Consider the following 12,580-nt stretch of genomic DNA (forward strand, 5'->3'; position numbering starts at 1 on the left):
AGTTGGAAATAATATTAGGATGAGAGGTATAAAACTCGGATCGAAGTCCGGCCCATACTGTTGCGATCCTGATTAACTGCAGCCAAGTTTGGTTAGAACAATCAAGTGATGGGCCAAAAAGAGTTATCTTGAGTCGAAGGCCCAAAATAACCTAACCAAGCCCAGTAACTCTGGACAGCCCTCAACCTCAACCTTAGTTTTAGCCTTTAGGAAAAGGCAGACACGTAAGGCAGGCTCCGTTCGCCTGGTTTCCTGAATTCGCTCCGCCCGATTTCTCAGGGTCCATTTCAAAGAGAAACGACCAAGTAAACTACAGATTGAGTGAATAAATTATATAAACCCTTGCCAAAATCTTCCTCCCCCACCACCAAAACGTGGATAAGAAAGTTTTATACTGTCAGTCATTTACAGAGGCTTTGAACAATGGATGAAGATCACAACAACGGCGGCTTTTTGGATATGGGAAAAGCTGATAGATCGGTTTGGTTGATGAAGTGCCCCGTGGTGGTCGCCAAGTCATGGAAGAGCCAACTAGCTTCTTCTTCTTCTTCTTCTGATTCTCAGCCTCTCGCCAAGGTTGTCTTCTCCCTCGACCCTCTCAAACCCGACGACCCTTCTTTACACCAGGTAAATTAGTTGAGATCAGATAATAATTAGTTCAAGTTAACAGATTATTTAATCGTGAATTTTTAGATATAGCAATTCTAGTAAAAGGTTTTTTTTATTGATTGTTTAATCTAACAAGGCAAAGATTTTATGACATGTTTAAACGTTGTAGTAGTAATTTTGTCGTTGTCTTGTTCCTTACGAGTTTATGAATTGACATTTATCAGTTTACTATGGAGGTGGCTGGATCAGAGACCGAAAGAATACCCAAAAGCTACTCTTTGAACATGTTCAAAGACTTTGTTCCTATGTGTGTCTTCTCTGAATCAAGTCAAGTTCAGAGTTATGGTTCTTTGCTTCTCAAGTATTCAATTTTATGTGTTTTATCTAATTCAATTATTATTTTTCTTAATTTTAGTAATGTAAAGTTCGTTCCTTTTTCTTAACTGGCTTGGTTAGACTTGGCAATCCATGTATGAGTGTATATATGTGTGTCCTGTTTCATATTTTTTAACATAAACCTAAACGATTAAATTTGTCAAAATCCTAAACATGAATACTATTATACTCGTCATGTTTATTTCATTGTTTTCGTGCTTATCAATCACGTCTAGGTGTCATTTTGTGCTCAAAATTGTCAGAGGTTTATGGTGACTTGAAGTAACAATTTACTCAGTGATATGATTTTCTCGTAAAAGCCGGTTTGATGTTTCTCTTACATAAGTTTTGTTCTTTAGTTTGTATCTTAAGTGCCGTTTTTTTGCTATAGGTTCGGTTGCAATGGAAGGAAAAGTTGAGCATAAATTCGACATGAAACCGCATGAGGAAAACATCGAGGAATATGGGAGATTGTGTCGAGAAAGGACAAATAAGTCCATGATCAAGAACAGGCAAATACAGGTAGGCCAATGAGTATGCTTTGGCTTGGGTAAGCCATTGTCTTTCAATGTTACTATGGTGCCAATTATCTTATTTGTTTTTATGCCATTTTGAAGGTTATAGATAATGACCGTGGAGTTCACATGAGGCCAATGCCTGGAATGGTTGGCTTGATTTCATCCAACCCCAAGGTACTTTGAGACACAGTCTCTAGACGACAATATCTGTAATTTTTCGCGCTTATTGACAATTGCTTATCATCTGTTGTATCTGAGCAGGATAAGAAGAAAACAATGCCAGTTAAACAATCAGACGTGAAAAGAACCCGAAGGGATCGTGGGGAACTGGAAGATATAATGTTCAAGCTGTTTGAAAGACAACCAAATTGGACTTTGAAGCAACTTGTCCAAGAGACTGATCAGCCTGCTGTAAGCCTCTTACATTTCTTCCTCATACTGCTCATTGTGTCTTACAGTTTATAATGGTTATTTAAGTGTTCTCTTTTTCTGTAATATGTCATTCTACTGGCATCATAGAAATGGCAAATTGCTTTTAAAATGGAAAAAGCCAGTCTCTGCAAGAACTTCAAGTCGGCTATATATTTCAGCTTGATAGAGAAGACGATATTCTGTAGTTTGTTGTTTTTGTTCTTTGTTAGCACTTGGCTCGTATTTGCATGTTTGAAAGTTCTTTCTGTACTTTGCAGCAATTCCTTAAAGAGATACTGAACGAGCTCTGCGTGTACAATAAGAGAGGCGCCAATCAAGGAACCTACGAGCTTAAGCCAGAGTATAAAAAATCTGCAGAGGACACTGCAGCTGAATAGGTCAGATATAGCTGTAATTTACGTTTCCTTTTTTCTCTGGTTAATCGGAATATGTCTGAAAACAACCCTCATGAAGATGACAGATAAATAGATAGACAATTATAGGAAGAAGGAAACATAGCTGTAGCTATTAACTTTGATGTCCACATGATATAATCTATTGTGATATTCGTACTTTGTGAATTTGCATTGCAATTATAGGTATCTGAACTTATAGCATGTTTCGACCACTATTTTAAATAGTTTTTATGAGGTTTTCATGTAAATATTATAATACGAATTACAAAGCAATACAATATTTTAAAATTAGGAAAACAATTAAATTTGTTGATCTGCAAATAAGGTGAGATAATTCGTTACACATCATAACTTGAAGTGGAAACTACAGATGAATGGAAGTAATTATTGTTGAATTTCACAACACCATGCTTTGAAACTCCCCTTTATCCTTCATCACTTCATCAGCAGCATCCATCTTGACTGAGTTCTCGACCCTAGCAGTGCTCCGTCCCATGCCATTCTTTCCCTTGTATCGTCGAGCAACCCACAAGTACTTCAAGAAATTAGCAGCATTGACTATCGTCAATACCCAGTAGAAATTATCGAGCCTGCTTTTGTTGAGATCATTTCTTAGCCACCCTGTTTGTTCTCCACCGGTTGCACGCTCAATGATTTTAACAATGGCGGTGCTCAACCAACTCCCAATTCCAATCTCACTAAGAAACATCGCACTGCTTATGCTTCTCGTCCCATCGGTCGCCTCTTCATAAAAGAACTCCAATTGTCCCACGTAAGTGAAAACCTCGGCAGTACCAATTAAGAAGAACTGCGGAAGCAGCCAGAACACTGTCAAAGACGATGGATCAGGGTGGTCTCGACGTTTCTTCTCGACTAAAGCAGCCGAGGCCATTGCAAAGATAGATATGAATAGGCCGACACCCATTCTTTGTAAAGATGTAAGACCACGACGATGACCGGTGTGTTTACATAAGATCGGGACCATCCATATTTCATAGATGGGGACGAGTAAGAGGGCGTTGATGGCACTGAAAACAGGGACCGAGCCTGCTGGAATGTTGAAGTTTGGACCAAGTTTTCGGCCCATAATGGTGGCTTGGCTGATGAAGAAGGTCGAGAGTTGAGCAAATGAGATGGAAAGAGCTATTGTAGATGCCCATACAGGGAGGATTCTGATGAAGGACTTGAATTCTTCTACTTGAGTCACTGTGCAAAGCCTCCATCGGCTTTTAGTATTAGCTTCAGGATCCATCACCATTGCTGCCTTGTCCAAGAACCTGTAATAAGAAGCCAACTTATACAAATAATTTCAATGTCCAAGGGACAGGGGTGACACTTATCTACATTTACCTATACTGGTTCGTTCGAGTGAGTTTCCGAGCACCAAAAATATCAGACTCCATCGAATCAACTTCATATAAAACAGCTTCACGTTTTAATTGAGCCCCATGAAAATGGTTCCTAATAGAAGCCACAAGAACCTGGAGAAACCTTGTGAAAGGACTTCCCATGGGTTTTTGGTAACGATAAAAAGGTATTCCGGCAGCTAGGATTAAAATGGAGCAAACAATAGCCACAGTAGGGACTCCAAAACCCCTGCCATAACCTTTCTTCTCTTCTACAAATACCAGAAGCGTGATCCCCAAAATGGCACCCATGTTTATGGCAAAGAAGAACCAGTTAAAGAATGAATATTTCTTTTGGGCTTCTTTTCCATCAGCTCCGTCGAACTGGTCTGCGCCAAAGGATGAAACGCATGGCTTGATACCACCGGTTCCAAGGGCTATAAGAGCCAATGCAACAAAGAGGAAACCTGATTGGTTTCCGGCTGCTTTAATGCATGGTTTGGCCGTGCATTGTGGTGGTCGCAGGCTGTCTATGGAAGCCGATAGCGTCAGCAAAATCATTCCCTGAGAAAGAAAAAAGAAGAACATGGGGCCTTTAGATTACATGGTCCAACAACAGCTGATGATTCAGGATGAGCCAACTAGTGATAATTTAAGCCTCTCTGCCATGGGATTTAGACCATCTAAGGCATATGAAATTATGAAAGGGAAATGCTAGCTTACGACTGCATATATGCACGAAAAGATGATGATGGTGAAGAATCGACCCAAATAAGCATCGGCAAGAAATGCTCCAAGTAGAGTAAGTCAATAGGCAGCTCCGATCCAATCATTCACATGAGTTGCAGCAGCTGGAAGCGATTGGTGCATTTCGAAAACCAAATAAGCCACCATGTTCACTGCTACTGCAAAGAATGCCAATCTCTCCGCAACCTCATTAACTATAATTCAAAGAAAACCAAACCATGAATCAATCAGTGACCACAAATCACGTCAGTAGATCTCCTTTTAATACCCAAAATTGAGCTGAGAGGCGAGAGCTGGTTTTCGTGAATACCTATGATAAATGGAGATGCCTTCCATCCTCCAGTTGTTTGTTTATCTGCAATATTCCCCCTAAAATCCACGCATCCATTGCCAACCAATGTAGTTGATGATTCAATTTTCCCATCATCCTGCTGTATATTCTCAACAAATTTCTCCATAGAAGGCTGAATAAAGGACTTCTCAAATGGGTTACCACCAGGTTCCATTATTTCCACTGTTGAAACTCTTGGGGTGGGTTCTGTTTTCGGGAACAATGCTATAACATTAATTCTGGTGGGATATCTTAACTTGAGTCCTCACATAAATAAGAGATCAATTTGCCCCCCCAAAAAAAGTAACCCTTAAAAAACTGCATTGCTACGTGTCTTGTAGTTTGTCTGGTTTGCTTTTTGACGTTTAACGAGTATCTTCCAACTGATGGGGTAAATGATGGCGTTTCGCCGGCAATAGGAACAATGGGTCTTAATTTTTTTTTTATTTGCTTAAATCGGGCTACCTCCAAATGGGGTTGAAGAGAAGTGTAACAGGCTGAAGTAATGGTTAGATAGTGACGATTATTTGTTGTCTATCAGACCAAACCTTGTATTGAATCATTCAGAAATAGGGCCTGTTCTTTTTCAAAGAAATCAACATATTCCCATATCAGAAGGCAACAAAATCATATATATATATTTTTGGTAAAAACATTGATCCCTCCCTCTCCAAAAAATAACAACAAAAATTTTAAATTCTGTGTAATATCAAATTTCAGTCCCGATTCTAAAAAAATCATATGAAAAAAATGTATATAAAAAAAATATGAAACTTTTAACTTCAGAAAATATATAGATAAGCAGGAAGTGTAAATTTGAGATTATACCAATTCTTCAGAAGTTAAAATTTATGATTATCTCAATCTTTGAGAGGTAAAATTATAATTATAGCTATCAAAATTGTGACATCAACTAACATGTAGAACAAGTAAGTATCTTTGTTGGGGGGACAAATGTGACCAAAGATATCTTTTTAATGCACCTCATGTGGCTGAATATGGGTTTCTGGTACGGGCCAAGGCCCATCGTCAAGGCAAGCTCAAAAGCAGTAATGCTTGTTAGCTCTCTCTTTTCACATAAAATCATCAAAATTACTAAATTAGATATAAGAGTTAAAGTTTGCAGGAGCTATGGGATCGAAATACCGGTTACTACCATTGGTGGACTACGTAGTGTAACGTTTTCTATTTTCCACGTCCCAAGTACTAGTAGTCTCTTGCAAAATTTATTCACTTTTGATTTTATACAAACGTTATACACTTTTCAACAATGTAACTGATACTTACAGGAATGTAAATAATTATAAATAAAAAAGTAGAAAATATAGAAAGACACTGCCATGAAAAACCCAGAAAAACCATGTGGTTTTCATGGCTATTAGCTATTGAATGTATAGAAAGACTATGGAACGGCTTTCACATGTCCGACGTAGCTAGCAGAGAGCTGATTTAGATTTACATGCACCACGGGGTTTGCAAGGCATCCCATCCTGTTGTATCGACAAGACTGGTATCGAAAATGCTTGGATCATCCATCACTGGAAAATCTAATGACATAACAGCTTCTGCCCAAATGGAGTCATCTAAAACAGGCAAGTTCATCGTCATATTCTCCCAAAACCCACCAATTTCTTCTTGGTTTTGTCCAAATTTGGCATTGTTCTCCACCATGTTCCCTTGAGACATATCTGATTCGCTATTGCTCACTGGTGTTACTTCATCGATCCTAATAATAATCGGGCTGTTCGATGAACTGGTAGTCGGATTTAGAGGTTGGTTCCCTCTCGGGGCGACCTGAGTATTTGGTGGAGGTGGAAACCGAGAGTTGACACACAAGTGTGGCAAGTTGAGCTTGGCATCCGAACCATAGAGTTTACGTGCGGCAGCATCGTAAGTCATCGCAGCTTCAAGGGCGGTGTCGAAAGTACCTAACCAAAGACGAGAACCACGGTTGGGTTCACGAATTTCAGCCACCCATTTGCCCCAAGTTCTTTGTCTTACACCTTTGTAAGTGCAAAGAGCATTCTCTGGACCTCCCTTCCCTCTCATGCACCCTTTTCTCGAGCTCGCTTGTGCACGTCTCTTCACTTGTTTTTTCTCTCCAGACCCAGGGCCACCCATGGCTGATGCTGACATTGTTAACCCAACCCAAAGAACAAAAGTTATTGATAAGCACATTAACTGAGAGGGGGGAAATCGTATTTATACAATAGAAAGAGAGATAAGAGGTGAAATGGGGGTGTAATTAAGATTGGCTGGAACGTGTCTTAAAGATGGGTTTTGAGATGATACTTGGCATGGGAACCATGTTGGCACGCGTCGACAGCAAAGCTAATTAACATTTCTGATGGACACACTTGGCCTAGATTCTTGTGTGTAAACAAACTCAGGCGGCAAACAGGGAGTTCGATTTCTTTTGGAAAATTTGGGGGATGGGATAAATGGTCAATTTTCTATTGGGAAATGGCGTGGGGGCAATCGGTTTGAGATAAGAATGTCCCCCGCTCGAGGGTCGAGGATTCCAAAAAAGAACCCCTCAATAAATGACAAATGAGAGAGGCTGGCTTCATTGATACGTGGGAGCTCCCAAAAACAAGCTCCACAAAATTACTAAGATTAAAATCTGCCTCCACTTTGTCAGTTTGATTCGAGAAAACAATAATTTAATTAAATTAGTTTTAAAAAGTTATTCTGATTCTATATTTAATTTCAAATATAATTATGAGCTTGAATTAATGTAATAAAAACTAAGTTACTCGGAAAATAACCAAATCTATTTCCATTTTTTGAGCAGGATACGAATCAGACCCTATCCCTTATCTTGAGGTCAAGAACACTAAAATATGATAATCCTATCTATGAGCTACAATCAAAGGGTCTCCTATATAATAACCCAAGTTAGATCGTGTTAGGAAACTGGTATTTTCATTTCATTTCATGTTTTTTCCCATTAATCCAACAATGGCTGACCCTAAATCTCCATATACATGTCAAGAATTTGAAGGAAAGAAGAGGAAGGATACAAAAACGAATGATACACGAGAAAAAGTGGAAACAGCGGAGAGCACAAAAATACAATAAACTGACCATTTTCATTCATCTAAGCACCTAATTGGGTCATATAAAGCTAAAGCAATAATTTGGATTAATCCATAGTTTGAAAATCTCAGCGAAGATATATACATAACCAAGACAGCGAAAACTTTTGCACTGAAGTTGCAGCCCTCAAATATGGCAGTATTGACTGTTGAGCTTTTAAAGGAGTCAATCTTGTAGCATTATTAGTGTGAGCCAAAATTGTTCCAGAATTCATGGGCAAAGGGAGAAAATCTAGGGTAAGCTTCACATTGGCAACTTGAGTCCGGATGTATTGAATTAGTACATTCACAACTGTATTACTCCCTTGACCTCGCACTTAATTCCAATGCATCGTTCGAATCTCGACACTTCCTTAAGGCAGCCCTTATCTCCTTCAACATGTCGTTTACTCTGATGCCTTTCCTGCTCAATATCCGGAAAAACTTAGTCAGGCTGCTCATCAACCTTGAACCTCAGAATGCAATATTAAGATGGAACTTTTAATGAGCTGACGCACTAGAGATGCAAGACAGTATTTAAGAAGAGAAACATTACTTACAAAACACTAACACCAACAATGGCAGCGGGCCGTGGATAGTCCTCAATTCCTTTATCCATTCTATCTTCAACAGAAATCGCTGAAGACAATGTAGTCGCTTCGCCACCTTCAGTGGGCAATGATTGCACTTCACCTCTAGAACTCATTCCCAATTCAGAATGTACTATATCACTTCCAATCTTTAAGATTTCTTCAGTTAAATGCGGAAGCTTATCCCTCGCCTATGGTTGTACCAGATATGTTTTAAAATTCATTAAAAGAGATGACATATCAGATGTTATACGCATAACTCTTGCACTTAAAACACAAACTCTCAAGAGAAGGTAATGGTTAAGTCTTGTTATTTCTAAAAATCTTAATACAATAAAGATATTATCACATGTATAATGTTATGTATTTCCACATAATACTCACACAAAAAAAAAATGTTATTTTAGTTAATGGATTCAATGGCTAACATTTGGATTAGACATAGAATTCCAAAATTTAAAAAGTATAGAGATTAGAAATAATCAAATTCGAGAACAATGACTAAATCCACAACTTACATATAGTGTGATACTAATAACAGAATTTGACCTAATGGATTTAACTGCTACCACTAGGGTCTGGATTGAAATTTCAAATTTGGGAAAGTATAGGGACTAAAATTGACCAAATTAGAATTTGACCGAAGATAAAAGCCCAATCACTAAGTGAGACTTACCTTGGGAAGGTCAATCTTGTTCAGTACTACAACATATGGTCGTTCTAGGTAATTTGGATTGTACATCCGCAGTTCCTGCACATCATAATTACTATGGTAAGAGGAGTTGAAATTGAGGGGTATTCAGTTTGAGACATGATATATTTAGATGTTGAGAGTATCCAAGGCAAGAGTTTATCATTAATAGTGTTCGTATAACTTAACGCACAATCTTAAATGGATTGAAAGGCCAAAGATGATATCCAAACACAAACTTTGGCCCACCCTAAATGTTTTAAAACCACAAAATGCCATAAAAGCTACAACTTATTAGTAAAACAAATTATTCCATCAATGAAAAAGGTTTGAATAAGACAACGGAACAATGTTATTGAAGTGAATATAAAATAACAAAAAATATGAACGAGGGAAGACATACCTCTCTGACAGTTATGTAGTCATTTAAAGGGTCATCACCTGATGCATCAACAACATGGACCAACAAACGTGTCCTCCTCAAATGCCTCAAGAAATTGCGACCTAGGCCCTAAACAATAAAAACGTCTCAAGTTGAAACAGTAAATCAGAATAAGCAGTTTCACAAGATGAAAAAGTCAAAATGCATTACCTTGCCCAGATGAGCACCTTCTATAAGACCAGGCAAATCTGCCAATGTTGCTTCAGATGAATATTGACCTGGCCCTAAATCAGGGTCACCATCAAGCCGCCCAAGGTTTGGCATCAATGTCGTGAAAGGATAGTCAGCAATATCTGGTTTTGCAAGTGTAATGGCAGCTAGAAGCGTTGACTTGCCTGCATTTGGAAGCCCCTGCAGGGAAAATAAAATATCAGCATCTACCTTTTGTAGCCAATCTGATGGACTATCATAAATTATTATGACCTAGCCACCAACAGAGATTACAAGGAAATACAAACCGAATCATGTTACATAGAAATGCAAGACAAATGAAAAATAATAGGATGCAGTACATACAATTAACCCAACATCAGCAACAACTCGAAGAATCAACTCCAAACTAACCTCCTCTCCAGGCTGACCAAGAACTAAAACCTGCAGACGTAAATAAAAGAAAATATTGAAAATGAATTTTAACACAACAAACAGAAAGAGCAATCACCTTGTAAATACTAAAAACCATATAAATTTTCATCAAATAAGCTGTTTCTTTCTGCGCTGCCATAGTAAGGGATAAGATTTCATCTTGGACACCTTATCACTTTCATCTCTCATTACGTTTGTGGTTAAAGACATCAACTTTTTCCTTCTGTATTCAGGCATTTCTATCAAGCTAATCTGCCACAAAACAAAGAAAATTAAACCGTCAATCACAGATCGATACTGAGAATATAACTTATACAGCATGCTTAGGAACAGAATATAGCCAAAACAAAGGAGGTCTATCAAACAGAATAAGATTGGATCATAGGAATCCTAGTTATTATCAATCAGTTCTTTGAACTATAAATAATCTGATACCTATCATATTCAGAGTTTTATGATCATTAGGATAAAGAAGAAAGAAAAAGGCATCAAATTACTAAACATGTAGCTTTGCATGACTCATATAATAAAATGCAAAACGTCAACTTGAAATTTTACCGAGTTAATTGAATCTTAGGATGGGTTTAAAGTTTAAACAACCAAGTTCTTAATTCTTACCCCTCCTTGACCACCCCTAGCAACAAGTACTTCATCACCAGGCTGCTTTAGGTCAGCCAATAACTTCCCACGTTTGCGTTTCACAACAGTGCCTGCAAACCAATACAAACAATAAGAAAATATGCATCTGGGATAATCCAAATATTATCATACCATCTCAACAAGCCATGAAAAGACCATAAAAAATGGGGATATTCTTGGTATGTTCTTATCTACTCTTAATAATTGAAATTCAATTTCCATTTACGACGAAAAGCCAAATGTTGTAGATGGCATCAAAAGAGTAATACTACAAACCAACAGGAACAGGGATACGCAAAGTTGGGGCAGCAAGGCCATCACGCAGCTGAGAAGTTAAAACACCCATAGCAGCGACATTTCCGCCACGCTTTGCATTATGTCGACTCTTCTTATGAAGTTCCAATAAAGTATCTTTCCCTTCATCAGCATAAATTACTACGTCTCCACCATGGCCACCCACTGGAAGGATAAGTGACCCATCAAAATCCCTTTTATACGAAAGTTTCTTCTTTGACTTCTCTTTATTGTCATGTTTTCCTTGCGACTTCGTAGCTCGTTGTTGGCTAGGCATAGTAAGGATGGCACCATGGCCGCCATCACCCGAACGGACGGTGATGATTACTTGATCAAAATACTTGTGAGGTTCTTTTAGTAATTGATCGGGGTTTGTGGAAGGAGACTCTTTGGTTCTTGTTGTGAGTCTGGACTTTATCGTACAAAACCTCGATTTCCCAGATTTGTTTAAGTCCCAATTATGCCTACAACAGAAAGAAGAGCAAAAGCAATCACAAAATGTCAAGGACAAAAAGGATAAAAATGGTTAAGCTTCATGTAGAAAAGATTGGAGAAGTGAAATTGAAGGAAGGAACTAAGAAAATTAAGATGCCCACTTTGTGCTTGTGGAAATGGGGAGGAGAGGACCAAAGAAGAGTTTGTCGATAGTAAGGCGCGGGGTGAGATAGGCGGAAGGCAGCGAAACCAGAGTCGCCATTATCTCAAAGTAATAATGGCGTGTAGATTTTTTGGTAAAAGAAAATTAGAGTTTATAAATTTGAATCGTAATACTTTTTAAATTTTTTCTATTTAATTTTTATTTTTATTTATAAAAGAAAGGTTTTTGGCAAAAAAAAAACAGTTTTTTTATTACGGATAATGTTTGAGGTAATTATTATATGCATAATAACGATGAGGGCAGGTGGGAGCTGTACCTTCGAAATTCGATATTTGTAACGGGTATCATCGAGTGGGCCGGAACCTATTCGGTTTCTTTGAAGGGGGAGCTAGGATCGATCCTTTCTAAACCAGAGCTTCGTTAAATGATCCGATTTTTCTCTATCTGTTTATTTTTTTACTGAAGGGCTTAGCTTTTTATTCGGTAATGCAAAAATGCAATGAGCAATTCAAGGGGTTTCTATTTGTTGTCGAGGATTTAGTGTGTCTCATCTACGGTTTACATATGACAACTTTTTTTCTGTCGGGCAATTGTCCCTGAGTGCAATACTATTAAAAATGTTGAGGGGAATTATGAGGCTGCATCGGGTAAGGCTATAAATTACCAGGAATCAAGTATTGCGATCAATTCTAACATTTTGGCATTTGTTCGGCACACGATTATGGGTATCTTTAGGTCTCCCTCCCTTGTTGGGTGTAACAAACATCAAAAATTTTCTTTTCTAAATAAACGACTTAGTAAGCACTTGTTGTCTTGGAAGAATAAATGGAGATAGTTATTAACACGATAGTGTAGGCTTTATCAATCTATTGCATGAGTGTGTTTTTGTTGCTTTGCACTTTCTTTGATGA

General features: G+C 38.1%; 4 protein-coding genes across 5 annotated transcripts; 1 reads left to right on the forward strand and 3 right to left on the reverse strand.

Moving 5' to 3' along the window:
* Nucleotides 1-218: 218 nt before the first annotated feature.
* On the forward strand, nt 219-2,530 carry LOC107957591 (transcription initiation factor IIF subunit beta). Of its 2 annotated transcripts, none has more exons than XM_016893131.2 (6): nt 219-627; nt 834-948; nt 1,376-1,506; nt 1,602-1,676; nt 1,764-1,913; nt 2,192-2,530. In XM_016893131.2, exons 1-6 carry the CDS (start codon nt 424-426, stop codon nt 2,309-2,311), a joined length of 795 nt encoding a protein of 264 aa, XP_016748620.1. In that variant the 5' UTR covers nt 219-423; the 3' UTR covers nt 2,312-2,530. The 2 variants fall into 2 exon arrangements, with proteins under 2 accessions (XP_016748620.1, XP_016748621.1); XM_016893132.2 differs by having other exon boundaries at nt 225-627; nt 834-942.
* Nucleotides 2,531-2,617: 87 nt separating this feature from the next.
* LOC107957590 (protein NRT1/ PTR FAMILY 8.1) lies at nt 2,618-5,828 on the reverse strand. The gene is given in 4 exon segments (XM_016893130.2): nt 2,618-3,606; nt 3,680-4,239; nt 4,399-4,616; nt 4,733-5,828. Coding segments are annotated over 4 exon segments (1,854 nt in total). The 5' UTR covers nt 4,929-5,828; the 3' UTR covers nt 2,618-2,726.
* Nucleotides 5,829-5,970: 142 nt separating this feature from the next.
* On the reverse strand, nt 5,971-7,259 carry LOC107957593 (dehydration-responsive element-binding protein 2D). The gene has a single exon (XM_016893134.2). The coding sequence runs from the start codon at nt 6,929-6,931 to the stop codon at nt 6,209-6,211; it is 723 nt and encodes a 240-aa protein (XP_016748623.1). The 5' UTR covers nt 6,932-7,259; the 3' UTR covers nt 5,971-6,208.
* A 567-nt stretch (nt 7,260-7,826) lies between these two features.
* Nucleotides 7,827-11,965, reverse strand: LOC107957592 (probable GTP-binding protein OBGC2). The gene is made up of 10 exons (XM_016893133.2): nt 11,668-11,965; nt 11,054-11,535; nt 10,757-10,848; nt 10,307-10,390; nt 10,070-10,147; nt 9,704-9,904; nt 9,515-9,622; nt 9,097-9,171; nt 8,391-8,611; nt 7,827-8,254 (listed from the first exon to the last, which is right to left on the reverse strand). The coding sequence occupies exons 1-10, from the start codon at nt 11,766-11,768 to the stop codon at nt 8,149-8,151; spliced, it is 1,548 nt and encodes a 515-aa protein (XP_016748622.1). The 5' UTR covers nt 11,769-11,965; the 3' UTR covers nt 7,827-8,148.
* Nucleotides 11,966-12,580: the final 615 nt, after the last annotated feature.

This window comes from Gossypium hirsutum, chromosome A05, assembly GCF_007990345.1.
Source record: "Gossypium hirsutum isolate 1008001.06 chromosome A05, Gossypium_hirsutum_v2.1, whole genome shotgun sequence".
NCBI lineage: Eukaryota > Viridiplantae > Streptophyta > Magnoliopsida > Malvales > Malvaceae > Gossypium > Gossypium hirsutum.

Coding starts and splice junctions, on each gene's coding strand:
- LOC107957591 (XM_016893131.2), top strand. CDS start 424: ATGGATGAAGATCACAACAACGGCGGCTTTTTGGATATGGGAAAAGCT. Junction 949..1,375: donor TGAATCAAGTCAAGTTCAGA/GTTATGGTTCTT, acceptor TTTTTGCTATAG/GTTCGGTTGCAATGGAAGGA. Junction 1,507..1,601: donor TCAAGAACAGGCAAATACAG/GTAGGCCAATGA, acceptor GCCATTTTGAAG/GTTATAGATAATGACCGTGG.
- LOC107957593 (XM_016893134.2), bottom strand. CDS start 6,931: ATGTGCTTATCAATAACTTTTGTTCTTTGGGTTGGGTTAACAATGTCA.
- LOC107957592 (XM_016893133.2), bottom strand. CDS start 11,768: ATGGCGACTCTGGTTTCGCTGCCTTCCGCCTATCTCACCCCGCGCCTT. Junction 10,849..11,053: donor GCGTATCCCTGTTCCTGTTG/GTTTGTAGTATT, acceptor ATTGGTTTGCAG/GCACTGTTGTGAAACGCAAA. Junction 9,623..9,703: donor AAGGTGCTCATCTGGGCAAG/GTAATGCATTTT, acceptor TTTATTGTTTAG/GGCCTAGGTCGCAATTTCTT.